At 51.3% G+C, this 24,962-nt stretch overlaps 4 protein-coding genes across 5 annotated transcripts; 2 read left to right on the top strand and 2 right to left on the bottom strand.

Annotated features, from left to right (window-relative positions):
• Positions 1-1,945: 1,945 nt before the first annotated feature.
• RPUSD2 (RNA pseudouridine synthase domain containing 2) lies at positions 1,946-5,396 on the bottom strand. The gene is made up of 3 exons (XM_082283618.1): positions 4,924-5,396; positions 4,150-4,446; positions 1,946-3,181 (listed from the first exon to the last, which is right to left on the bottom strand). Exons 1-3 carry the CDS (start codon positions 5,314-5,316, stop codon positions 2,375-2,377), a joined length of 1,497 nt encoding a protein of 498 aa, XP_082139744.1. The 5' UTR covers positions 5,317-5,396; the 3' UTR covers positions 1,946-2,374.
• Positions 5,397-5,536: 140 nt separating this feature from the next.
• On the bottom strand, positions 5,537-9,525 carry LOC309573952 (protein-L-isoaspartate(D-aspartate) O-methyltransferase-like). 2 transcript variants are annotated; one of them, XR_014226478.1, is made up of 9 exons: positions 9,268-9,525; positions 8,393-8,497; positions 8,023-8,054; positions 7,476-7,580; positions 7,120-7,240; positions 6,911-6,996; positions 6,593-6,762; positions 6,244-6,321; positions 5,537-5,658 (listed from the first exon to the last, which is right to left on the bottom strand). XR_014226478.1 is itself a non-coding variant. In XM_082283223.1 (8 exons), exons 1-8 carry the CDS (start codon positions 9,380-9,382, stop codon positions 6,309-6,311), a joined length of 747 nt encoding a protein of 248 aa, XP_082139349.1. In that variant the 5' UTR covers positions 9,383-9,525; the 3' UTR covers positions 5,537-6,308. The 2 variants fall into 2 exon arrangements, 1 of the variants encoding a protein (XP_082139349.1); XM_082283223.1 differs by having other exon boundaries at positions 5,537-6,321.
• Positions 9,526-9,643: 118 nt separating this feature from the next.
• Positions 9,644-14,424, top strand: CCDC32 (coiled-coil domain containing 32). Its single transcript, XM_082283629.1, has 4 exons — positions 9,644-9,761; positions 9,961-10,198; positions 10,919-11,075; positions 12,694-14,424. Exons 2-4 carry the CDS (start codon positions 9,970-9,972, stop codon positions 12,830-12,832), a joined length of 525 nt encoding a protein of 174 aa, XP_082139755.1. The 5' UTR covers positions 9,644-9,761; positions 9,961-9,969; the 3' UTR covers positions 12,833-14,424.
• A 4,417-nt stretch (positions 14,425-18,841) lies between these two features.
• LOC309573679 (prolactin-releasing peptide receptor-like) lies at positions 18,842-19,927 on the top strand (the record flags this gene model as incomplete). The annotated part of the gene is made up of 1 exon (XM_082282798.1): positions 18,842-19,927. The coding sequence occupies one exon, from the start codon at positions 18,842-18,844 to the stop codon at positions 19,925-19,927; it is 1,086 nt and encodes a 361-aa protein (XP_082138924.1).
• Positions 19,928-24,962: the final 5,035 nt, after the last annotated feature.

Genomic DNA, 24,962 nt, shown 5'->3' with positions numbered 1-24,962 from the left:
ATAAGTAATTACTGCACTTGGCTTTGTCTTCCATCAAGTTATGGCAATTTAAAAAGCATAAATGAGTGTATTGACAAGATACAGGAAAACTTTTCCTCTCTGCCTAAGTCATAGAGGGTTCACTCCAAAAAAAGTCTGGAATTAGAGGCCTGGAAGTAGAAGTTATGAAACACAGAGATTCCAGGGGAAGGGACATCTCACACCTCTGCTGTGACAGCTCTGAGCCCCTCTTGCACACACTGCCATGATTTTAAGTACACTTAAATCCTTCTGGAAATTAGATCATACCAAATCCTGGGCAGAAAGTGGCCAGATGACAACGCTGCAGCCTCACAAAAGGCTCCCAACCCCAATGGACCAGTTAAAACACAACTGGACGAGTGTTACTGTGTGGAAGGTGAGTGTTTAGGGGCTAATTCCAGTCAGTCCTGCACAGGGAGAGGCCGAGCCACGGGGAAGTTTGCCAGGAGGGTTTATTTGTATGGAAAAGTGCTTTAGCACAGTGAGATACACGTTCTCCTGATAAAGACAGAATTATAGAATCATCTAGGATGGAAAAGACCTTCAAGATCAAGTCCAAACCCCAACCCAGCACTGTCAAGGCATATCCAAGTAAAGGCATACTAAAGAAAGGAATTCTTCCAGGACCTACACATTGTATGGGAAGCTTTATGCCTACAACAAGGACCCAGTATTTACCTGACCCAGCCTCAGATGGGAATTTATCACAGGGAACCTCCAAGAGCAATGTTCTTCCAGCTAATAAAACATCAGACATTATTTTGACTTTAAATAAAATAAAATTAATTAAAATACAATTAGAGGTAGGATCCTTGTGAAATAAACCCTAAATTTTCAGTGTTCAAAGAATTTTGGAAACAGAAGCCCAGGAGTTTCTTAACCAGGAAATTAGAAGTTGCCAACTGCAGCCACTATTCCAGGAAAAGGGGAAAAAGCAGTGCTGAGCTCCAGTTCCTCATCAGGCCCTCTAGCCCAATCTCAGTCAGGAAAACCACTGCCAGAGGCTTTTTTTGTAACAGAAATTTCTTACCAAAAAACCTCCCAACATAACCTGGGACACCTCAAAGTCTAATCTAACTGCCACCCCTAAATCTACCCCCTTTCCCCTGCATCCAAATCCAGTAACAGCTCCAGCCACCCTTTTTTTATCCACTGAAGGTCCCCAGGTTCCATTTATTTCCATGAAAGATGTATTCCAATGCAGCAAAAAATTGTATAACGCTGATTTTTAGCATCATCTTTCTTAATAACTGGAATTAAATTAGAATCATGAAACCTTTGGCAGGATGTAGAAGAGCAAAGCTCAAATTGGAGTGAATTTTTATGGAAATATTCAACATCAGCTGGATGACCCAGCACAGAAAGACATCACTGGGCTCCTCTGAGTTACTGGAAGCAAACACTGGTTTATTGTGGCTTGGTAGCCACGTCCTGACCCTGGTGACATCATCAAGTGATTTTAGAAGGAAGGTACTAATTCCTGTGGGCTGGCCAACCTGAGATCTCCAAAATTGATATAAAAACCCTCCCAGAAGCCAAGAATTGACTGTGTAAATGCTGGTGAAAATAAGAACTATGGTGACACTTACCATTCTGGAAATATACTGATATAAAATTATTTTTTAAAAAGTCTTCTGCTTCATAAAACAGCTTTTGTTTTTTTTTGAAAGATGATTGTCACATTGAAGTGATATTAAAAAATCTCTTCAAGACAAAATCCGGGGACTAGCACCTCCAAAACTGCCCAGTATCTGCACCCAGAACTACTAACTTAAGTAATTATTTGAAAGAATATTGGTAATTTCAAAGGCAAGTGGATCTTGCTGACAAACAGCAGGCACAAAACAGATTACAGTGTTCTGGTTTTACCTCGCAGCGTTCTCAGGGATAATCTCGGAATTTTGAAATCAATCTGACAATAAAATACTGTAAAAATAGGGTTTTTTATGACATGACATCCAGGAGCTCTTACTGTAAGACACAGGAACACAGCAGGCTGGAAGAAAAATCAATTTTTGACTTTTAGTGCATGCACTTCATTATCCATGTGGATAATTGATCCTGAGTCCTTTGAGGTGAAGGCAAAGCTGCCCATGCCAAGCAGAGTTCGGTCCTTGTTGCCTTCAAGCGTCAGTTCACTGATGGGCAACATAAAACTCCTGTTTTAGCCTCGTTTCCCTGCTCATCTTTCGCAGCACCTGTGGGAAGCCGGGATAGTTCTCCAGCCCCACGGATCCCTCCCACCCCAGCTCAAGGCACACTTTGTTCACCTCAACCACAATGAAAAGTCAATCTTTGGTCTTTTCACGCTGCTCTCCCGGCCAGCAGCATCCACAGGTGCTGGGTATCCTGCTCATTCCTCCCAGTCCTCCGTGGCCCACTCGGGCATGCTGGAGCAGTACTCAAAGTCTGCTCCCTTGTAGCGCAGGGCGTGCAGGAACATCACCAGCTCCTTGGGAGAAGGGTCCCGCCTGCTCGTCCTGCACTCCACACACAAAGGGTCCTTCTCTTCCCAACCCTTCTCCCCTGTTTGTCCATCCTGATTCCCACACAAACTGAGCTCTTTATCAAGCATTTCCAGGTTGATATCAAAGTTCAGCGGACAAGCTGCTACATCATTCCTCTCGGGATCCTTCACAAACCTCTTGGGAGTCTTTTCGTCCTCACCAGGGCAAGAACTCCCATTTATAGGATCAGCCTCTGCAGACTTTGTGCAGTCACCTGAATTCCCAGAGTCTTTACTTTCACCACTGGAGTTCAAGTCCTCCTCCCCAATACCCAAGACCTCCAGGCTCTGTTTGGAACGATGCTCCTCCACCAGCGCCTTCAGGAGCTCCTCATCCGTCTTCCCGATCTTCCCGCCCTTGCCCCTGTCCGGGCCCCACGCCTCCATGTTGTAGATGGGATCGTTGACAATGGGGTGCCCCAGGAACTGCAGGTGGACGCGGATCTGGTGCGTGCGGCCCGTGCGTGGCAGACACCTCACCACGCTGGTGCTGCCGTTGTAGCTGAGCCTCTGGAAGAGGGTTTGGCAGGGCTTCCCCTTGGGATCCACACGACAAACACCGACCTTGTAGGAAACCACCAGGATGGGCTCTTCGCAGACCACCTCGTGTTCTGGGAACTCCCCCACCACCCGGCAGACATATTCCTTCTCCAGCTGCCAGGAGACACAAGAGAAAGGCTCAGGAAACACAGTGGAAAACACACCCAAGCTCCAGCCTTGCTCCTCCCCCCTCTCCCCTCAATAAAATACATCCGATGGTGGCATTTTATTACAACAGAAAAGGGGAAAAAAACTAAATCAGCTACTTAAAGCCAAATTTCCCCTCACATTTTCCCCAGCTAATTGGGAAATCAAGAACAGAAAGGCCTGGCCTATTTTCCTTGTATTAAATTCAGGAGCCATCTCTCTGCAGCCTTTGGTTTACAGCCCTGAAGCCAATCCTGGAAAAAGTTTTGTTTGGATCAAGAGACTCTGGAAAAATGGGAATTTTAAAATTGCAAAAGTATTGGACGACTGATCCACTCAATGTGTCAACTCAAAAATAAATCTGCTCTCCAACCAGTTTGCATGATCCCAGTAAGCTTGCACAGTCCCTTGGGACGATCCCTTGGGGAAGAAGATCCCCTCCAACCCAGTATCACCAAAATAATTTAAATTTTTAGGAGACCCCTTTCAACCTAAAATTACCAAAATCAATTAAAGTTTTAGGAGACCCTTTTCAATTTAATATTACCAAATCCAATTAAATTTGTAGGAGATCCCTTTCAGCCCAATATAACCAAATTAAAATAAACTACCACATTGAACTAAATTTTTAGAAGATCCCTTCCAATCGATATCAGCAACAGCAGTTAGATTTTTACGGTTTTCAATCTAATATTATCAATCTAGTATTACCAAATTCAACTAGTATCTTAGGAGCTCCCTTCCAATCGAGTATTACCAAACTCAATTTTTACTCTGCCTTTAGCCTATGAAGGACGAGAAGCACCAACAGATAAGAACAGCAACACAACCATGAGCCGTCTGGGGAACTTGAGCTCACCTAGAGCCCAAATCTGGCTGACTTTGGAGCACACCTGCTCCAGGAGAGCACAGCAGCAGCGGCTCCAAGCCCTCACCTGCCTCTGCCGGACCTGCTCGTCGATGCGCTTGGACACGGCCGCGGTCTTGGCGAACATGAGCACGCCCGAGGTCATGCGGTCCAGGCGGTGCAGGGTGTGCAGCTCCCGCAGGCCGTGCTCCTTGCCCAGGATGAAGATGACCGTGTTGTGCCGGAACCTGCCGCAGGGGTGGACAGGCAGGGACGAGGGTTTGTCCACCACCACCACCTCCTCATCCTCTGCCAGAATGCGGATGGGCTGCGCAGTGACCGGCGGCTCGTGCCGATGCACCGTGTTCCTGAGGAAGTCGTTGTTCTGCAAGGGATACAGACAATTAGTCTGAGTCTAGCTTGTGCAGCCACCCACTCGGCCACAAACAACGGGGACTTGATACTGTGGGAGAAGAATTAAAGGCTCTTTCTCCAGGAACCCTGGATCTACGATAACTGTGTGTGTGTCACTGTGCAAATCCGGTAACCTGGCCGTAGCACATTCCCATTCCCAGGGTCCAAACAGGAAGCCGTGGGGCATGTGTGGGGCTGTAGGATCCACACATTCCCGAATCCAGTGGGGCAGGGATTCCCCGGGAACCCCGATTTCCCTTCAGTCTCTCCACAGGGTTCGCAGAATATATCGAGTTGGAAGGAACCCATCAGGATTATCGAGTCCAGCCCTTGACCCTGTGTTATGTGACCACGGAGCTCACGGGGTGGTGCTGACGGCTCGGGGCACTCCGGGCTTCACCACCACACCACAATCCCCACCGGAGCGCCCACCCCGGGGTCCGCCCACCTTGAGCACGATGTCCAGGTCGCGCACGGGCTCCTCGTTGAGGCGCAGGCGGCCGGCGCGGGCGGCGGCGCGGTAATAGGCGAGGGGCTGCGCTCGGAATTCGGTGCCGAAGACGTGCAGGAGGCTGCGGCCCACCCAGCGCCCTTTGCAGTAGGTGCGGAAGTCGAAGTAGTAGGGGCGCACCTTGCGCAGGCCGCCCTCGAAGTAGTACGAGGTCTCGGCGAAGTGCTCGGCGCCGAAGCTCACGCCGGCGTTCAGCTTCCGCGGCGGCGGCACGTAACGCTCGCCGCCCGCCAGCCGCCGTTTCTTGGGGGCCGGCGCCGCCTCCTCCTTGCCGGCGGGGCCCGGCTCCTCCTCCCGGGCTCGGCTGGGGCCGGGTCCCGGCTCGGCCATGTCCCCGCGGGGCCGCAGCGGCAGCCGGACCCCGGCCCGCGCCGCGCGCACCCACACCGGCCACACCGCGCGCCGCACGCCGTGACGCACGGCGCTGCGCCGGGCAGCGCGGCCAATCAGCGAGCCCGGCCCCGCCAGGCCACGCCCCCGGCGTCCCCGCCCCGCGCCCGCCTCCCCCCGGCGCCGCGTCGTGAGGGCGCGGGAGCAGAGGGAGGCGATGGAGGAGCGAGAATGCCTTTATTTATTTACCTCCGAGCAGCTCCCCCCTCAGAACTGCTCCACAAATGACCCTCGAGCATCACCGCAGCCCGCCTTCCCCTCGTGAGCCTCCTCAGCCACCGCCTGCGGGAGGGACACGTCAGGGAAAAGCCAAAACGTGAGCATTTTTTTGTAACCCCAATCAGAAAAACCAAGTAAAGCGCGTTTTTCATAGCCCCAAAGAGGGAAAAGAAATGCGCATTTTTCAAAACACCAAACAGGAAAAAAACAACTCCAAGAAACAAGCATTTTTCATAACCTCAAAATCCAGTGTTGCTGCCCATTATTAAATTAGTCGGTGCAGGCAGAAGAGAACACGCTCCCATATTTAAAACCATTGCCAAATCAGGGTACATTGCTGCTCCGAGACACTAATTGTGACTTATTTTTGCCAAGCATTAAGCAGAGTAGTTGATATTAAAGTGGTTTTAGTGAAGCTTTAAGTATTCCTGTCTGCTTTCAGAATTCTCTGTGAACTGATGTTATCTAGAGTTTATCAGAGAGGATAGCTGGAGTTGTCTGGATCTGCTCTCTGGAAGCTGCCACAGCCTCCAAGAGACTCCCCTGGTCCTACCCCTGTTCTCCATCCCTCCAGAATGAGCTCCTCTGAAGCAGAACTTCCCTTTATCCATTGACGAAATTTCCATTAAAAAGCAAAACCATACTGACCATCTACAGGCCTAAGTCTCACTCATGAGCTTTCAGAGGTGCCTTTAGAGATATCCATCCATGTGTCAGAGGTCATCCCTGAGGCAAAGGAAAACCAACAGTTACTACTCCCTCAGTTCTGTGCCAGCATCATGTGGAATTTAAAAACACACACAGGCTCCAGAGAAAGAGAAAATAGAAGTCTGCAGGCCCTATCCAACAGAAAACACCCCCTGCTTTGCCAAGCTGTTCTCTCCTCTTTTTTCCACAAACAGCATCTGCCAGGGATCCAGGACTCGGTCAGCAAAGCCAAGGAGGGCAAGCTCAGAGGGAGAGGAAGGAGTGTTCCTCAGGGAAGAGCAGATTTTACCGAGGCCATTGCTTTTCCTTGTCTGTGAGAGGGACGTAGATGACGCCCATGAGCTGGGTCTCGATGATGTGCCCATCGCTGGTCTTGTCGTACTGCATCAGCACCTGGTTCGCTCCCTCGGGCCCCACGGGCACGATCAGCCGCCCGCCCGGCTTCAGCTCCTTCAGCAGCTGCAGCACGGAGAAATCCCGGTCAGCAGAGGCAAAGAAACCCCACACACACAACGGGAATAAGCCACACTGTGAAGGTCATGACAGGAAATAGGCTTCCAGTGGTTCCCGCATTTTCTCTAGGAACACCCAGCACGGCCACTCTCACCTCCTTGGGGACGGTGGCTGCGGCCGCTCCCACATGGATGGCATCGTAAGGAGCTTCCTCGGGGTATCCCTGCCTGCCGTCTCCAACTACAGAAGGAAAACGTGCAGGAAAGACCTTGGTTGTCATAACAACTCGGAGCATCAACACAAACTGGAAGGACTTCGAGGAGCAGAGCCAAGGGAGAAACCCCGGCACTGCAGGGAGCTCACCCACAAGCTTCACACGGCCGGAGCTGAGCAGCGTCGGATCATCCTCTTGGACGTTCCGGATGGATTCGTGCACCAGCTCCTTGATGTGCTCCACACCCACAGCTTTTCCCGTCGGGCCAATCTGGAAAGAACATCAGTCAAACACCTGATGCCTCCTGTACGGAAGAGACATGTTTGACAGGGCAGGTTTTAGTGGGAATTGGGGTATTTCCAGGAAGAAACTCCAGAGCAGAGGTTCTGAAGAGAAGGTGCAAGCACTGTGCCCCTTCCTTGGTTTTAAGGCTGAGTAGTCCCAGTTATATCAGCTAATGAAGGGATGTGCTTTCTGGGCTGGGAATAGAGTGCCGTGAGCTCACCATCCTGGCGAAGCATGCGGTGAGGTATCCGCTCCCAGATCCCACATCCAGTGCCTTGGCACCTTCCACCAGCTGATCCTTGAGCAGCTCCAGTGCGTGGGCGTGCTGCAGGGACAGCCAGGACAAGGAGGTGGGAAACATCCTGGGTTAGTCTCCTCTCCCAACACTTTCCCTTGTTCTCTGATTTAATCACAGCACACCTGGCCTTGTGCCTGACACTTCCAGAGCAAAACTTAAGTGTCAGACCTGGAAGATCTTTTGCAGAACATCTTTTAGGCAGAGGCTCAGGAATTAGATGTGAAACAAGGAAAAAAGGTCTCATGCAAAAAAAAAAGGGACAACATGGAATTCCCGTCTAAGCACACTTTTAAAGCAACTGAAAGATTATAGGAGAAACTCCTCTTAAAAAGAAAAATCCCTACAGAAACAAGCAGGATAATCATGTCCGTGGGATATTTCACTTTTCTACTTGAAGAAAAATTAAATATCAAAAGAGACATAAACAATTCCCTCCATTTCTGTTGAAAGTGAGGAGTTTTCACCTTACCATGTGCGGGGCACTGATCGTAGCCTTGTAGCCTAAAAGGAAACGGGTGGCACAAGTTATTTGATAAGGAATAAAATTCCCAGTGGGAACAGTTCCTAATTCTCTCCCACTTTCCCCTAAAAATAGGAAAACACTTGTCTCCTCTCACAGAATCCCAGGATGATTTGGGTTGGAAGGGACCTTAAAGCTCATGTAGTCCCAGCCCCTGCCATGGGCGGGGACACCTTCCCTTAAACCAGGTTGCTTCAAGGCCCATCCAGCCTGGGCTTGGACACTTCCAGGGATAGGAATTCCACAAGTAGACCATGGAGCACCTGCCAAGGCACCTTGTGCCCTGCTGACAGCAGATGCTTTGCCAAAAGTGACTCACCAATGGATTGAGGAGAATCCATGTATGGGAAATACTTGATGTAGTGACCTCTGTCCGTAGCCAACAGCACATCGAAGACTCGCTGGGACTTAATGATCCCTTTTTCTGGGAAAGAAGGAAAAGAGAGACAGGCAGGACTGAAATCCTCAGCACTCCAGCAAGAAGAGATTTGAAAGGGGATGCACACTTCAGGGAGTTTGTGGATCTGGGGGAATTAATGAAGGATCTGAGAGACACAGCAAACACAACACTGACGGAAGGATATCCTTTCCCATTCCCGCTAGGAGCCCAGCCACCAGCCCATCTCCAGGGCGTGACCACCTGCATCCACAACACTTCCGACCCTGCTGAGTGTAACGGGAGTGAAAGGGAGTCGCGTTTCACGCCGGGAAGCGGAGACTCCGGTTCAGGTTTCAGCAGTGAACTCATGGGCCATGACTGCAGAGACATCCCACATCCCTTCACACCTTTCTGCGGGAATTTTACGGCTATTTTTACGTGTGTTCCAGCCCGCTGTCCAGGAGCACCGGGGACCATTCCAGCCCCCGGGCAGTGCTGGAGGCACAGCACGGACGTCCGGGACACTCGGCTGCACCCCCGGGCTCAGAACACCGAGCTGCAGCACTTTAAAAGGCGTCACACACGTCCAGAGGCAGAGAACGAAGGTGTGGAAAGGCTTTCCTGCCCCTTCTGGCATAACACCTTGTTTCCAACTATAAATAGAACGAGTTCAGGCTGGGGCAAATGCCAAAATTAAGGAATATTAACCCCAGCCCTTCAGAGTGAGCAGTGTCACACGGCGTGAGACTAAATATCCATACACAGACATTAAATATCCGTACACTGACATTCCAGCGGATGCTGCCGGGACTCACTGTAGAGGTTGTTGACCAGCTCCGCGTGCGTTTTCCCGCTGGATGTCCAGGCCATGGTCCTGGCAAAGAGCAGCCCCATGAGTGCCAGCACGGCGCCGGGCGGCAGCTGGCTCATCACACGGACACGGCAGCGGCCTGCGGAGAGACGGGGTTCAGAGCCACGCCAGAGCTCCCCGTGTCCCGCTGAAACACATCCCGCCCACACTAAACCATGGGAAACGTCACAGAGGCCCAAGGATGTCACACCGCACTCGCCGGCGCCGCCCACCACAACTTCCGCCCTGGGCCAACATGGCGGCGCGGCGGCGGCAGCGCCCCCCGCCCTGCGGACCAATGGGCGCGCTCGCTCCGCCAACGGCGCGCGATGATTGGCCGGGCCCGGGCCGGTGACGGCGGCGATTGGCCGGGCCCGGGCCGGTGACGGCGGCGATTGGCCGGGCCCGGGGCCGGAGAGGCGCGGGCGGAGCTGCCGGGGCTGCCCGGAGCGCGGGGCGGTGGGTGCGGGACCGGGGCGGCCCCTCAGCGTCACGGGCGGCCGCGGGGACATCGCGCCCTGGAGGGCGGCCGGGCGTCCTGGTGGGATGAGAATTCCCTGGAATGCCCGCTGGCGTGACTTGGGCAGAGGGAGGGAGGTGGCGGAGGCCTGGGCGGGCGGAACTGCTCGGTGTTCACCGTTTATTCCCCTCATCCCAGGATCCCACGATGAGGATGATCGAGAGCGTGGACTCCGTGGTGACCAGGTCCAGCGAGGACCTCTGGGCTGAGATCTGCTCCTGTCTGCCACATCCCGAGCAAAAGGACGCCGGCGATGCTTTCACAGACTCCTTCATGGATTCCTACGCCGAGGGCAGCGGATCGGGCGGCTCTTCCCAGCCCGCCCTGAAGCCCTGGGCACCCCTGAACGACTCAGAGGTGTACTTGGCATCCCTGGGTGAGTGTCTCCCGCTGCTGAGGTGCCTGGTGACAGCTCTGTTTATGTGGTGTCAGTGCTGTGGTCAAAAAGTCTCCTAACTACTTAAACACAGAATCTGACTAATTTTCTTCAAGTGCAGCACTGGAAGTGTGAAGCTCGGTCAGAGCTTCTTCAGCACTGCCACAGAAAGGAACTTTTTATCAAGTAAAAGCTGAAAAAAATTGGTTTTTACCCTCCACAATAAGTGGGAAGCTGCACACAGCAACAGAACAGGTAGCAGAAGTGTTTTTCTAAGCTTTTATATCTACCAGAACTTTCGTCTTGCCTTCGTTGCTGGTTCACAGTGCACCAAGTAGTGCACTGAGAGTGATTTATATTTCAATTTGCATGGAAATTGTGGGAACTCAGTGCCTGCGAGATCTGTGCCCTCCTGTGTGATTTCATGGAAACTGAGCATTAAGTGTGAAAGTTATTAAAACCCCATATGGGCAGAGTTGACTGGTTGCACAAACCTTATTTCCTTCAGAAGCATCACCTGAAAAATATCATCTTGTGTATATATGAGAAAGAGAGCCACGCAGGCTTGAAATACAGGGGGGAAATTACTTTTAAAATAGACATTAGTCTTGAAAAGTTAATTTAACTTACTTTTTGATACAGAAGTCCAGATCCTTCTCTTCTCTCCTTCCAGAAAAAAACCCATAACAAAGATAACAAAACCCCCTGTTCTCCTCACAGAGAGAAGACTGATGAGGATCAAAGGCCTGTCCCAGGAGGTGACCTCCAAGGACATGCTGCGCACGCTGTCCCAGGCCAAGAAGGAATGCTGGGACAGGTTCCTGCAGGAGAAGTTTGAGGCTGAATGTTACGTTGAGGGCCACGATGCTGACGAGAGGTAACGAGCAAGTCAGTGGGAAGGGGTCACCACTTAGCTCTTAAAAACTAGAGAAAGGTTTTGTCAGGACATTACACAGAAATACCATCTCCCTGCAGCTTGGAGAGGCTGCCCCGGGATTCCTGCAACATTTTGGGAATGTCTGTTGGGGTTGTGCTAGAGGGAACACAGAGCATGTAGGGTTTGAGCTTCTAGTGCTCCCCTCAGACTGCATGGGAGCAACTGGGACCTACTCAGTGATTTCCCTCCTCACACATGGGGTAGGAAAGGAATGGAGCAGAGGAGGGAATGTTCAGTCTGTCTCAGATTGGGATTTGGGGTTGGTGCCAGTCCTGGGATGAGATTTCCCTTCCCTGCCTCTCTTACAGTGTTTCTGCTCTCTCCCCCATTGCCCTCACACAGATGATGTCAGAAGTAAGATGGGAGCCCTTTTCCTAAGCAATCTCCCATGCCCGATCACACGGAACGCTCTCCAAATTCCGCATTTCTCAGCTGACATTTTCCATGATTGCTTCTGGCTGACAAGAAGATTATTTCTCTCCATTGAAGAAAATCTACTTAAGCCAGAACTATGAAAAGTAATCCCTGTTTATAGTGAGGTTTCAGATGGTTTCTTTGGTCCCCAGTTAACTTCACTGTGGTTTATATTTAAAACCAAGCTTTTATGTGCTCTTTCTACTGTTTTTAAAGGATGAGTATGTTATCCATGAAAGAATTTCAGTCCCTAGAACTTGACTATGAAGTTAGAGGTCACTCCTGAATGGTGGTGAAGTTTTGAGTCTCACCCACCAGTGTAATTAAACAAGCCTTAACTTCTAAGTGCACTGAATTAAGATGTTAGACTGCCAGGGTTATGTAGGTTCTTTAACCTTCCAGTGCTACTAATGCTCACACATTTTGAGATGTTCTTCCTGCTTTGGTTTTATTCCCTTCCCCCCCCATCCCCCATATTTCCTGGTCTTCATCACAGAAGGGCAGCTGGGGTTTGTTTGAACAAGAGGTTTTTTACTTCCAGCCCAGAAAGCTGGAAATTGGTGCAATCATAGACTGGTTTGGGTTGGAAGGGACCTTAAGGCCCATCCAGTCCCAGCCCCCTGCCCTGGGTAGGGACACCTTCCACTATCCCAGGTTGCTCCAAGCCCCATCCAGCCTGCCCTTGAACATTTCCAGGGATGGGACAGCCGCAGCTTCTCTGGGCAACCTGTGCTGGGGCCCCAGCACCCTCCATGGGAAGGATTTCTTCCCAAAATCCCATCTAACCCTGCCCTCTGTCTGATTGAGTCGCAGTCTTTGGCTACAGAGACAGAGGAGAACCTCAGGTGTGTAAAGGCTGAAAGGGGTCCTGTGCAGGTCCTTTTCACTGAGAGAAATCAGAGCATAAAACGTGTTCTAACCACAGTTTAAAAGGCCCACCTGCAGGGAATGGCTTTGTAGAATGACAGATTCTGCTTGTCCCTCTGGTCCAAGGATCCATCCCACGCCAGACCTCACCTGTGGGAACGGGAATACCTGCAGAGGGGCAGGAAATGCCTGTGGAGGCTTTTCCTCTTGCTTCTCTTGTGTGTCCCTGTGCAGCTCTGTCACTCTGTGGTCTCATGGTGTCCCTTTCTGTCCCCAGCACGCTGGAGCACCTGAAACGCTGGCTGCAGCCTGACAAAGTGGCCATCAGCTCCGAGGAGGTGCAGTGCCTCATCCCGCCGGAATTGCAGCCAGAGAAGCCAGAGGCTGAGGAGGAGCCTCCGGCTGCAGAGCAGTGAGAGGCCCCAGCTGTGCCTGGGGGCTGCCTCTTGTCCCAGCCCCCAGGAAGATGTACCCAGCCACAGGAATAGCAGGGAGGGGGGCACAGAGCAAATTATCAGTAATCGAAAAAGTAATTTTTAAAAGAAAGAACCCCCACCACACCAAATTCCAGCTCTGGCGCTCCACAGACAGCGACAGGCACTGGTAGGGACGAGAGGGAACGCCTGTGACATGGCTGAACTGAAACTTCACTTTGGTCTTCTCCAGCCTGCAGCCACCTCATCATTCCAGCCTGGATGTGGATTGCTTGGAATCCATCAGGAGTCACATTAAACAACAACAACAAAAAAAGCAGTTGTTGAGAAGCACCAGAAAACATCGCGGTCTAGAATAGAGCAGAGAAACCACTGAATCACTGTCTTCCTGTCTTTTACATTTTCATTACTCAGTTGGGCATTTTTTCCTCTCCTGCCAAGTCCACTTTGGTGTTTTCTCCAGATCTTCACTGTTTCAATCTGGCTTGGCCCCAAGCTGTGCCAGAAAGAAGATGGATACTTCTCACCTCTGTGAATTTGTGACCCTGAAGGAAGCTCCCACTGCAGTCACTAAATTGATGGTGTCATTGATGTTGTAGCTATTTCACATTCCTCTCTGTAATGCACCCCCTAATATCCCACTTTATTGCCCAAACTCTCTATTATAGACTGGAGGGGGAATATTTTTCCTCTTGTTGGTCATTTTGTACCTGTTCTTTATCCCTTCAGCCTCTCCAGAAGAAGATCAGATGAGATTCTGTATTGGGAAACCAAGCGTGGTAGACAGGGAGGCGATAAACAACTTGTTTTCATCACAGAATTGCATAGAATTCTCTGACTTGAAATTTAATTGTTTTTTTCACCCTGCTTAACTCTGCAAAGGGTTATTTCCCTTTACTAATCCAAGAATCTGTGATTTCGTGCTGATTTTCCGTTGATCCTTGTGTTCTGCCTCGGCACCAACACTGGAGGTCGGTAGAGGGAAGCAGCACAGTCGGTCAGAGCTCCTTAGGAGAAATTGTGGTTCTTGGAGTTAGTCCACACCGGATTCATACCGTGTTTGTTTATGTGTCTGTTTGAAAACATTTTTTTAGGAGTAAATTCTTGCTGGAGCCTCCCAGTTTCCTGTCTCTGTACACAAACAGAGGTGCTGCTCTCTTGGTCGCTGCCTCACAACTCAGAGGTTGTTCCCACCTCAGCTTTCCTGGTGGAACTCCCACCCCAGGCTCACCTCCCAAAACAGTCACGGTCAGAATTCTCCATTAAAACAATGCCTTGTTTTTGAAAGCTTGAGAAATGGGGTGAATCATCTGAGTGCCAGTGATGCACAACTTGCAAGCCTCGTGTCTTGCTGGTTTGGTCATTAAATGTCCCTTTTAATTTATCCTTAGTGTCCCTTTTAATTTATCCTTTACCTGTCCTGTATTATATTGTCTGTGTCCTTGTGAAAATCTCTCTCACCAGATGTAACAAAGCTGTGACAAAGATGCAGAACTCTGAGCTGTTGCCAGAAATGGTTTGTGCAGAGAGAGAAAGCAGCAATTTCTCTGTCCCCAGCCTATTTCCCTATTTTATTTGTCAATAAAATTATTCTTATGGGTAGCAAGCACTGTGAGGATGCTTTATATTATTTGATCTGTTCTTAAACATATCTGAGGAAGAAATGTACCCAAAAGAACTGTACTGAAATAATTCCACATCCAAATCACCAAGCATTTCCTTTGGAGAAGGTACCTGAGGGAACAGCTCTTACCATTTCACTTGTAAAAATAATAACCATTCCAAGATTCTCTGACCTGCTTTCTGGAAACATGTAGGGAAAAGGAAATCCAACTGATCATTGCAAAGATTGAGCAATAATTTCCTTAAATTGATCCATTATATAGAGTTAGCTTATTTCCCCCCCGCCATATATAATAAATGTAGTTATATGAATATAATTATATGCAATTAAATCATCACTTAGAGTGCTGACTTGGGGTGGGTCTGTACTTAAATCACCATAAAAAAACCCTTTAAAACTTCTTTACAAAATCACTGAAACTGTGAACAGCAGTGTGATGTGTCCGAGCAGTTGTTGCACTTGGTGATGCCACACATGGTTTGAGTAGGAAGGACTTTACCTCCGAGTATTGGGGTTTATTTTGGGAAAAACAGGCTGCTGAGCTCTTCTCCACCAAACAAACTCGTGCTGGTAAAAGCAGCAACCTCACTGCGGGGGGGAGGGTTTGCTTCTGCAGCAACACCAGTTTTCCTGTGTGTGGAAATAACTCCCACAGAGGGAGAATTGCTGAGGTTGGAAAAACCCTCTGGGATCATTGAATCCAAGCCCAGCACAGCTGAACCCACCACTATCCTGTGTCCCCAAATGCCACAGCCACACGGCTTTTAAACCCTTCCAGGGCTGGGGACTCCACCCCTGCCCTGGGCAGCCTGTTTTTAACAATTTAACCCAAAGGAGACATCAGTGACAGCTCAGGGACAGAGAAAGGGCCGATCCTCAGTGGCGCAGGCAGATCTGCAGTCACGGTGCCTGGAGGCATCAGGTCCAGACCGTGAGGCACAGAGCTGCCAGCAGATACAGGGAATTACTTTCAGGCAGGATAAATGAGTAATCACAAAGGAAACAGCAGGCCCCCTACCCTTTGTACCTTTTAAAGACAATATTACACCTTTTTCTCTGCATGGAACAGCATTTCTGTACCCCTTGAAGCCAGTGGAGACCCCATGCAGTGACACAGCCCCAGCCTGGCAGGGGTTTGCTTTCAAAATGGGGTAGAATAAAGTTGTATCTAACATAATTCACCTGCTGCCTTGTCAGAGCAAGGGGAGGGCAGGGCTGACAGAGTACTTTGGGCAGCAAGGAAAGGCTCCCATCCACCCAAATGGGAAAAAAGGTGATTCTCCACAAGCTTGGACCAAAGGAATCGATCCCACAGAAGCATAAGCTGGCAGCACCCTGTGGCGATGCTGAGAATCACAGAATTCCAGGATAGTTTGGGTTGGAAGGGACCTCAGAGCTCATCCAGTTCCACCCTCTGCCATGGGCAGCAACACCTTCCACCATCCCTGATTGCTCCAAGCCCGGTCCAGCCTGGCCTTGGACACTGCCAGGGATCCAGGGGCAGCCACAGCTTCTCTGGGCAACCTGTGCCAGTGCCTCAACACCCTCACAGGGAAGAATTTCTTCCCAATGTCCACTGTAAACCTTCCCTCCTTCAGCTTATGGCTATCAAATATTCCATCCTCTGGAACTGACAGGCTCTCAAGGATCAGGGCTATGAAAACCTAAGGTTATTTCTAATAACCACCCTGGTGACACAGAAAAGAATAAAAATCACAGCAAACTGATTCCTCTCCATTATCTGCATGGGATGGGAGGGACACCAGGATGCCACACCAGGTGCCTCCAGCACCTCCAGCTCTCCCATCAGGGATCATCAGGGTGGGCTGCAGCTTTCAAACCCATCCTTGTACCCCTGAGCCAGGATCTGGGGCGGGGCAATACAAGCTTTGGGAATAAGAGTGATTTATCCTGAATGCTCTGGAAGCAGCAAAGATGATGTCAAAGAAGGTTTTTTTCAGAATAAGCCTGTGCAGAGGGAAGAGATCCCAGTGCTGCAGCTGGGTCACCCTGGCCATGGTGCATCTGGGCTGTGATGGAGCCAGTGGCTGCCTTGGGATGGACTTGTCATCCCACTGTCAGCTCCAAAGCCCAGCTCTCCTCTCCAACCAGCCTCTGGCTTTCCTTATCTGATTGTTCTGCTCTTTAAAATTAACAGCAGCTCTTGTCAGGAGCTGATACGGAGGCAAAGATGATTTTCTTCCTGCTGATTATTTGGCAGGGGTGAGCACTCTCCTCTGGATCAGCTCAGCCAGCTTTAATAACCAGCCCAGCTCTGTCAGATTGGGATGAATTAATCACCATCTTGCACCAAAACTCTCCATTTTGCAGAACTTCTGTGATTGCTCTGACAGTTTCCATTCCTCTTATCCCCCCCCAAGTTCCATTGGATGATCATTACTTATCACTTTCCCATATTTAAGTAAGGCTGACCCTGGTACCCTTTCTCATTTGGGGCAATTCCCAATGGCTGGACCACCCTCACCCCATCCTACACTTGCCCCCCAAGCTGGGTCACTAGCACCCCGGGGTTGGGTGCCCATCACCCTACGGCTGAGCCACCCTCACCCCACTCTTCCCTCACCCCACTCTGCCCTCACCTCACTTTCCATCCCTCTTCCCTCGCCCCCGGGCCGGGACCCCCGACCGGGCGGGCGCTGCCAACCCCGGGAGCTCCGCGCGGTCCCTGCGCCCGCCCGCCCCGTCCGTCCCCCCGCGCCTTCCTCTCCTTCCCTGCCGGGGGAATGTCCCTGGATCCAGCCCCGAGAGCGAGGCAGCCCCCGGTGCTCCCCGCCAGGCCGGGGGGCGGGATACGGCTCCACCTGCGGTGCGGGGCGGTGGGATGTGCGCGTCCCCCCGGGTACCTGGAACACCGCGCGCCGTGGGTGGGAACGCTCTGTTCCTCCGGGACTGAAAGGCTCAGGCAGCGGGGGAAAAAAAAAAAAAAAAAAGAAAGAAAAAAGGAAAAAAAAAAAAAAGACAAAGCAAGACAAAACCATCCCGAGACCACAAAAACCCGGCTGAGAACGGCTGTGCCGGAGCCTCCCGGTGAGCAACACCCTGCGAAGGGAACGCTCCTCCTCATCCGCACGGGAACGTCGGCGGGCAGAGGGCAGCTCCCAGCCTCGAGCACCCCGGACCCCTCCGCAGGTAAGAGCGCTCCGGGACCGGGATAGGGGGTCCTGCAGCCACACCCTGGACCGCCCAAATCCCAGCCAAAGCCGCGGGGTTCAGCATTAATCAGTGAGGGAGCAGGACCCTGGCGACGCACAGAAAAGCTGGTTTGACTCTCGTGCGTACACGAAGGAGAATTAAAGAATTTAATTGAGCTTCAGAATTTTCATTTTATAAGTTAATGAGCATTTTAGCTCCTCGGCTGCAAGTTTCCTGATGGATTTTGTGTTCCTGCCCCAGGCAGGGCACGGGGACCTGGAGCTGTGGTATCACAGCGTGCGCCCTGTGACTGCAGCTGGGATGTAGAAAACCACAATATCCCTTGGTTAATTACAAGGGTTTCTTAATTAATGCTGATTTGACTCTCCACTGAGGGGAAAAGACTGTCCAGATCCTGGTAAGGGGGATCAAACAGCAATTTTGAGAGTGTGGGGCTTGAAAGGAGGGTCCTGGAGGAGAACTCCTTATTTCCATATGCTTTCTGCTGGAATATATTTTATCTCATCCCCCTGTGCTGCTGTGAGTGGGTTTGTGGAGGTGCCCAGGGAGCCAGGCACTGCCTCCTCCCATCTCTCCCATCACAGCTGCCACAGGGAAAGACAGAAGAAGCCAAAGCTCCATGGGTGGTGAAGATATAACGAAGGGGATAAAAGAACCCAGTGGGACGGGATGGGCTGGGCTGGGCTGGCGGGGAGAGACACAGGAGTGCAGGGGATGGAAAGGATGCTCCTGCCCAACCAGATGGCATGCAGCTGGTGGGTCAGGGTGGAATTAACTGGAAAAAATAAAAAGCAAGAAATGCAGGAGTGTCTTTTTTTTTCTGCCTTACGTCAGTGCAGCTCCCAGGTCACTCTCCATGAGGCTCCTTGAGCTGATTTCTGGGTCCTGCTGCCCCAAGCTGGCAGCTCCCCACAGATCTGTGCTGGCTGCTTAACCATTTCACAGCCAGCTTGCCAACTTTGCTCCATACTGGAGCTCCTCTGTCTCTGTCACAGGGCACCTTCACTCTTAAACAAGTCAATTAAACCAGCCAGTGCCTCAGCACAGGGCTGTACAAAAGGCCTGGACTCTGGGGACAAGTTCTTCTGCCCAGAAGTTCAACCAAAATGTGTTTCTGTCCCCTCCAGAACTCACAGGCTCATCTGTGTTTGACTTTGAGCTGAGGAGAAGCCGCATCTGCCACAGGGACTCCCATGGCTCAGCTGCCCAATGACTCCTGGCACAACGGCTCGGCCGCACTCTTCACCGGCCTGGACCTGCTCCTGGAGCTGAAGCCACTCTTCATCCCGCTCTATGCCACGCTGGTGGTGGTGGCGTGCATCGGGAACCTCTTCCTCATCCTCCTCATCGCCCTCACCAAGAAGCTGCACTGCACCACCAACTTCCTGATCGGGAATCTGGCGGTGGCCGACTTCATCATGTGCCTGGCCTGCGTCCCCCTCACTGTGTCCTATGCCTTCGAGGAACGGGGCTGGCTCTTTGGCACGTTCATGTGCCACTTTGTCACCCTGCTGCAGGCTGCCACTGTCTTCGTGTCGGTGCTGTCCCTCACGGCCATCGCCATCGACCGCTACGTGGTGGTGGCGTACCCGATCCGCAGGCGGATCAGCCGCAGGGCCTGCATTGGCCTCGTGGCCTGCATTTGGTTGCTCTCCATCGTGGCCTCCGTGCCCACCTCGCTGCACACCCACTACTTGGACCTCAACGCCATCGGCCATGACATGATCATCTGCGAGGAGTTCTGGAAGCACGAGGAGCGGGAGCGGCTGCTGTACTCATGCCTGATGCTGCTGCTGTCCTACATGCTCCCGCTGCTGGCTGTGTCTGTCTCCTTCTGTGCCATCACCTACCACCTGCGCAGGAGGAATGTGCCGGGCACTGCCCATTGCTGCCAGGACAAGTGGACCAGGACCAAGCACAAGACCTTCCGGGTGCTCACCGTTTCCGTGGTCTGCTTTGCCGTCTGCTGGCTGCCTCTGCAGGTGGTCAATTTCATCCGGGACATTGACGAGGAGTTCACCATCCTGGACAAGAGGTACGTCAACGTCATCCAGGTCTCGTGCCACCTGATCGCCATGAGCTCTGCCTGCTACAACCCCTTCATCTACGCCTCCCTCCACGACAAGTTCTGGTTCCACCTCAGCAGCTACTTCTACCGCAAGAAGCAGAGCTCCAGGACCATGTCCTGCAAGGCTTCCCACTTCAACACCTGCTCCACCCTGGCAGATGCTCCCGCCCGGGCCTTGGACAAGATAGCTTTGCAATCCAGGTTACCTTAGCCGAAGGACCTTGAGGGATGGGGTTTGCATAGCCCTATATCCCAAACCATGGCTGGGACATGTCCCTATATCCCGAATCATGGCTGAGTGTAGTAGGTGTCCAGTGCTACATCTGGAGCACAAAGACTTCACCCCACGGTTTATGCAGGAGGTGGGTCAGTGTCTGAGCAAGGCAAACACCTCTTGTGTAAAAAACTCTTCGGAGAGTGCATGTCTTCATTTTGTAGGATATAGATTGTTCCTAAGCAACAAGCAGCACGTTGTGCCATGGGAAGAGGTCGACTTGCACGGGGAGCCGTGAAATTGCTGCGCATTTATCCTTTTAAATTGTGGCTTACTGGTGAAGGGACAATGAGATGTGCATTCTGCAGGTGCAGATGGGGACACGTGGTTGCTGACAGCCGGTGGCTGGTTTGGAATGGGAGTGACTTTCATAACCTGCTGGGCCTGCTGGGGGAGCTGCCCCCGTAACCAGACAGGGCATCCCAGTTTCTCCAGCCAAATGTGCAGATGCAGCTGGGCACATCCATGAAGTCATCGCTGCTCTTCATAGCCAAGCAGGACTTGAAAGATCTCAGGTGATGAGTTTGCTGGGAATGGTGTCTCAAATTCTGTTCCCAGGGAAGATTAGGTTGATGTATGTCCATGTTCAGGGTCCTGCAGTAGAGGTGGGAACCCCAGTGCCAGGCTGGTCTATCCCAGAAGCTGCTGGATGGTTGGTTTGCTTGTCAGTGCTCCTCAGTGTCTGAGGTGCCTCTGTTGGCTCTCAGGCTGCTCTGTGCAAGCAGCACACGCAGAAGGCAGCATCTCCTTACACCCAATTCCCATCCAGGTTTTAACCTCTTGATTTCCCAGGAGAAACTCTTGGGAACCAGCACCCCCACAGGCACCATGGCTCAGGGCCATGGCAGCTCCTGGCTGCCCATGGCCATGCCTTTGGCTCACCATGTGCTGCCATGCTCTGTGAGGCCAAGCTGTGACCTCCTGCTGCTCCTTGTGCCTGGGGACAGGACCTCAAATCCCCCAGGCAACAGGTCCTCAGCCCTGCGTGGAACTTGCCCATGGCACTGGCCAGCATTCCCACTTCTGCCAGCAGCTTGGGAGCATCCAGTGCAGACACAGCTGGCTGGAACCCAAGAGGATCCCTAACCCGCTCCCCTTGTGCCCATCCACAAGCTCGCTCACCTTCCTGCTGAGGCCCTCATGGTAGCCCTAGAAGGACTCGTGATCTCCCGTGGGGTGACCAGCAGAGACAGGGACCCATCCAACGCAGTGCCGGTGGCCTCTGTTGTGTTCCCACAGCCAGCTCCCTCCTTGGCTTCCTGCGGCTTCCCTGGGCCTGGGCTGCTCATCCTGGAGGAGCCAAGCAAGGCAGAAAGTCCCTGTTTGTCCCTTCTGTAATAAAGGCTTCAAGAGCTTGGGCTGTGTGTGTGTATTGATGTGAATCCCACAAACCCCAGAAACCCTTGACTGCAGCTCAGTCACATCCCAGGAAGATGCCAGCTTGGATTTGGTTAGTTCTGTCCCAGTCCTGGGCAGCGGTAGATCCTTGGAGGTCAGGCTGGGATTAGGGCTGGACCAGGTTGCTCCAAGGCCCATCCAGCCTGCCCTTGGACATTTCCAGGGATGGGGCAGCCACAGCTTCTCTGGGCAACTTGTGCTGGAGCCTCACCATCCTCAGAGCCAGGAATTTCTTCCCAGTATCCCATTTAACCCTGCCCTCTTTCTAACTGAAGCCATTTCCTCTTATCTGTTACTGCCAGTGTTGATTCCTTCTCTCTTCATTTCATCCCATCACAACCTCTATTACTTCACTCTTAATTAAAACCCCTAAATTTCCCTAAATTACTCTTCTTAGCCTTTTTGTGCCTGCAACTCCACCACCCACTCATCCCCATCACTGCATTTATCTGCAGGACCATTTAAAAATCCATATATCCATCCTGGAGAACTGATCCACAAAGAGGATGAGGTTTCCTCTTCTGTATTTCCATTAGAATTTGCAGTTATTGAGCACTGGGAGAGAAAATCCCCACCCTCAGGTCCCCCTGTTGAGATGTTTTGCTCATTCCCCAAATTACCTGCAGGAAAAGGGAAAACACTATTTTGGGAGGGTGAGCTAAAAGCTGAGTGACTTCTGAGAATAAACACAGAAATCCTGGAGCTGCAGTCTGTGATTCACAGAAACTGGATATATAAAGGAGAACATGGTTTGTTTTCTTAATGAAAGTAAATTAATTAGATAAATGAGGGAGGAAAACATGTTTGACGGTTGATTCTGCAGAGCTTTCCTCAGGAAGCTGCTCGAAGCTTGTCTCCCGGGAACCACGGAGTATAAAGGGGATATTTTTGTTGAATCATCCTCAATTATTAAGGATTTTGCACGATATTCTCCCCGAGGCTGTTTCTTCCTCACAAACTCTGTTGTTGGTTGAAATATGGTTGATAATGGTTGGACTCGATGATCTTAAATATTTTTTCTAACCTAAACAATTCCATGATGCTGTGACCCTCTACCGGGATTTGGTGCCTGTAGCTCTTCCATCTGACAAGACACAATCCAGGAAAGGAAAATATTGGTCAGCCTGTTTAGGTGTTTACAGCTCTAAGGAGCAGATAATATAATTTATTACAGTGATGTTCTTTCAAAAGCACTTGAGAGATGATAATTTGAAAGAGCTTATCTAAAAGCAAGGTATTATTCCCACTATTTGATCCCTACCCAGTTTCTCCCACGGCTGCAGATGATGGGGCCCTTTGTCCTGCACTGCAGAATGAATTGAGATGAGCATCAGCTCTAAATGCACACGAAGGATCAACACTGTTTCCATGTGCACTCCTAGAAATTTCCTCCTTTGTCTCCCAATCAGGCACAGCAAACAAAATTAGACTGGTAATTTTCCACTGACTTTTAGCCCCCCTCTCACTGTGTTTGCTCTGTCTGGATGTCACCAGTGATGACAAAACAGCCAGAAGAGAGAAGCTCCTCCACTGAGCCAGGATCATTGGGCCAATTTTGTTCGTGGAGCTGGAAAACGCTTAGAAAATGTTGATTCATTTTACGTTATTATTATTATTATTATTATTATCATTATCATTATTTCCTGGTTTATTGTGAATAACATTCTGACTCAAGCCACTGCTTCTGATTTCCTTGACAGGGCTTGCAAAGGATCTTTTGCATTTCTCTGAGCAGATTCCATGGGCTGTACAAACTGTGGCCAACTCCTTCTTCTCAGATCTTGGATCTGGCTCAAAAGGCAGGTTTGTGACATGTACATGAGTAAACCAAGCTTATTGTGACTTCTTTTGGTGAAGAGCGCAGTTGGTACAGCTCAGGCCCACAGTAATGACCTGGAATGGGTCCCAGTTTGGGATGGAAGGGACCTTAAAGCCCACCCAGTTCCACCCCCTGCCATGGGCAGGGACACCTTCCAGCAGCCCAGGGTGCTCCAAACCCCATCCAACCTGCCCTTGGACGCCTGGGGGCTGGATCCCATTGGATCAGGCAGACTGAGCACCTTCCCGTGGGCATCACCTCTCTGTGAACCGAACCGCTGGATCTTCCAGCATTGTTGAATTATTGAAAGCACCACAGCTGATTAATGGATGTACCCACTTCCGACTCATCCCGTATTCCCCCGGTGCCTCCTCCTCCTCTGTCGCTGCGAGACGCTTTGGAGCGCTCACACTTTAATTTCTGTGAGCGTAGCAAGCTCTCGCTGCAGCAAATTAACCAAGATTTCCTAAACCCCTGTTTAGTCCTCATTCATCTATTTTATGTGTCATCCCACTCCCACAGCAGATGCCAAGAATCTCCTTAGTCACACACCATGGTCACCGCGCCCTCGCTCGGGGACAAATCTGACTTAGTTCAACATTGTTCCCCAAGGTGATGATGAGGGATGAGGTGCCTTGTACCAGTCCCCAAAAACCTACAGACACATCCCTGGCTTGGTGCCACTGCCTGGGACTCTCCAGTATGCCAAGGATGGAGCAGGGCTGGGAGACACCCCCAAATCCCCACACTCAAAGCATCATTTTTACTGGACATTAATATCCAATTTTGGGAGCAATGCAGGAGACCCAGACATTTCCTGCAGCAGGGATGGAGTCATCCCACAGCCCCTGGCAGCAGAGAACTTGGGGTGATGCTCCAGCCAGATCCCCCCACGCAGGGGGTGGTTGCTTCCCCCCGGATGCTCCAGCCCATCTCCCAGCTGTGATGAGCGGAATGAGGCCAAGGCCATGCGCAGCATGCGGGCGACGGGTGCTAATTCCATAAATGAGCCGAGCACTGATTGCCACACGGAAGTGCTGTGGAGTGTGGCTCTTGGTTGCTATAGGAACCCATCAACCCCCCCTGGGAAAAGCCAAATTACTGGATCGAGGCAGCTCCTCTGGTGGTGACAGTGGGGGGCTCGGCATGGTGACACCCTCCTGCTCCAGGAATGGAACCAGGGCAACCTCAGGAGGCGGAAGATGGAGGTGGGGATGCCCAAGGCTCCAGGGAGACTTTGGAGCCCCTTCCTGTGCCTAAATGGGCTCCAAGAGAGCTGCAAAGGGACTTTGGACATGGGCCTGGAGTGACAAGGGGGAATGGCTTCCTATTGCCAGAGGGCAGGATGGGAGACTAGGAAGAAATTCTTCCCTGTGAGGGTGCTGAGGCCCTGGCACAGGTTGCCCAGAGAAGAGGTGGCTGCCCCTGGATCCCTGGAAATGTCCGAGGCCAGGTTGGACAGAGCTTGGAGCAACCTGGGGTAGTGGAAGGTGTCCCTACTCGAGGCAGGGGCTGGAATGGGATGAGATGTCCTGGCAGGGGAACAAAGGGTCCTGGCAGATTTTACCTCGGCTCTGAAGGGAAAGTCTGCATTGCTGAGAATGTGCATGATGCTGATAAAGCTCCAAAGTTCTGGACCAGGATCCTTGCAGCTGTTACCCTAAAAATGCAGCAAAAAAAGATTTTGCAATAATCCCACTGGGTTGCAACAAGAGCCTGGTGAAGTAAATGGATGAATTTTCAAGATTTACCCTC

This window comes from Coloeus monedula, assembly GCF_965178545.1.
Source record: "Coloeus monedula genome assembly, chromosome: 6".
Lineage (NCBI taxonomy): Eukaryota > Metazoa > Chordata > Aves > Passeriformes > Corvidae > Coloeus > Coloeus monedula.
Note: the sequence above shows the minus strand (reverse complement) of the source record. Positions and strands in the feature narration are given on the sequence as shown.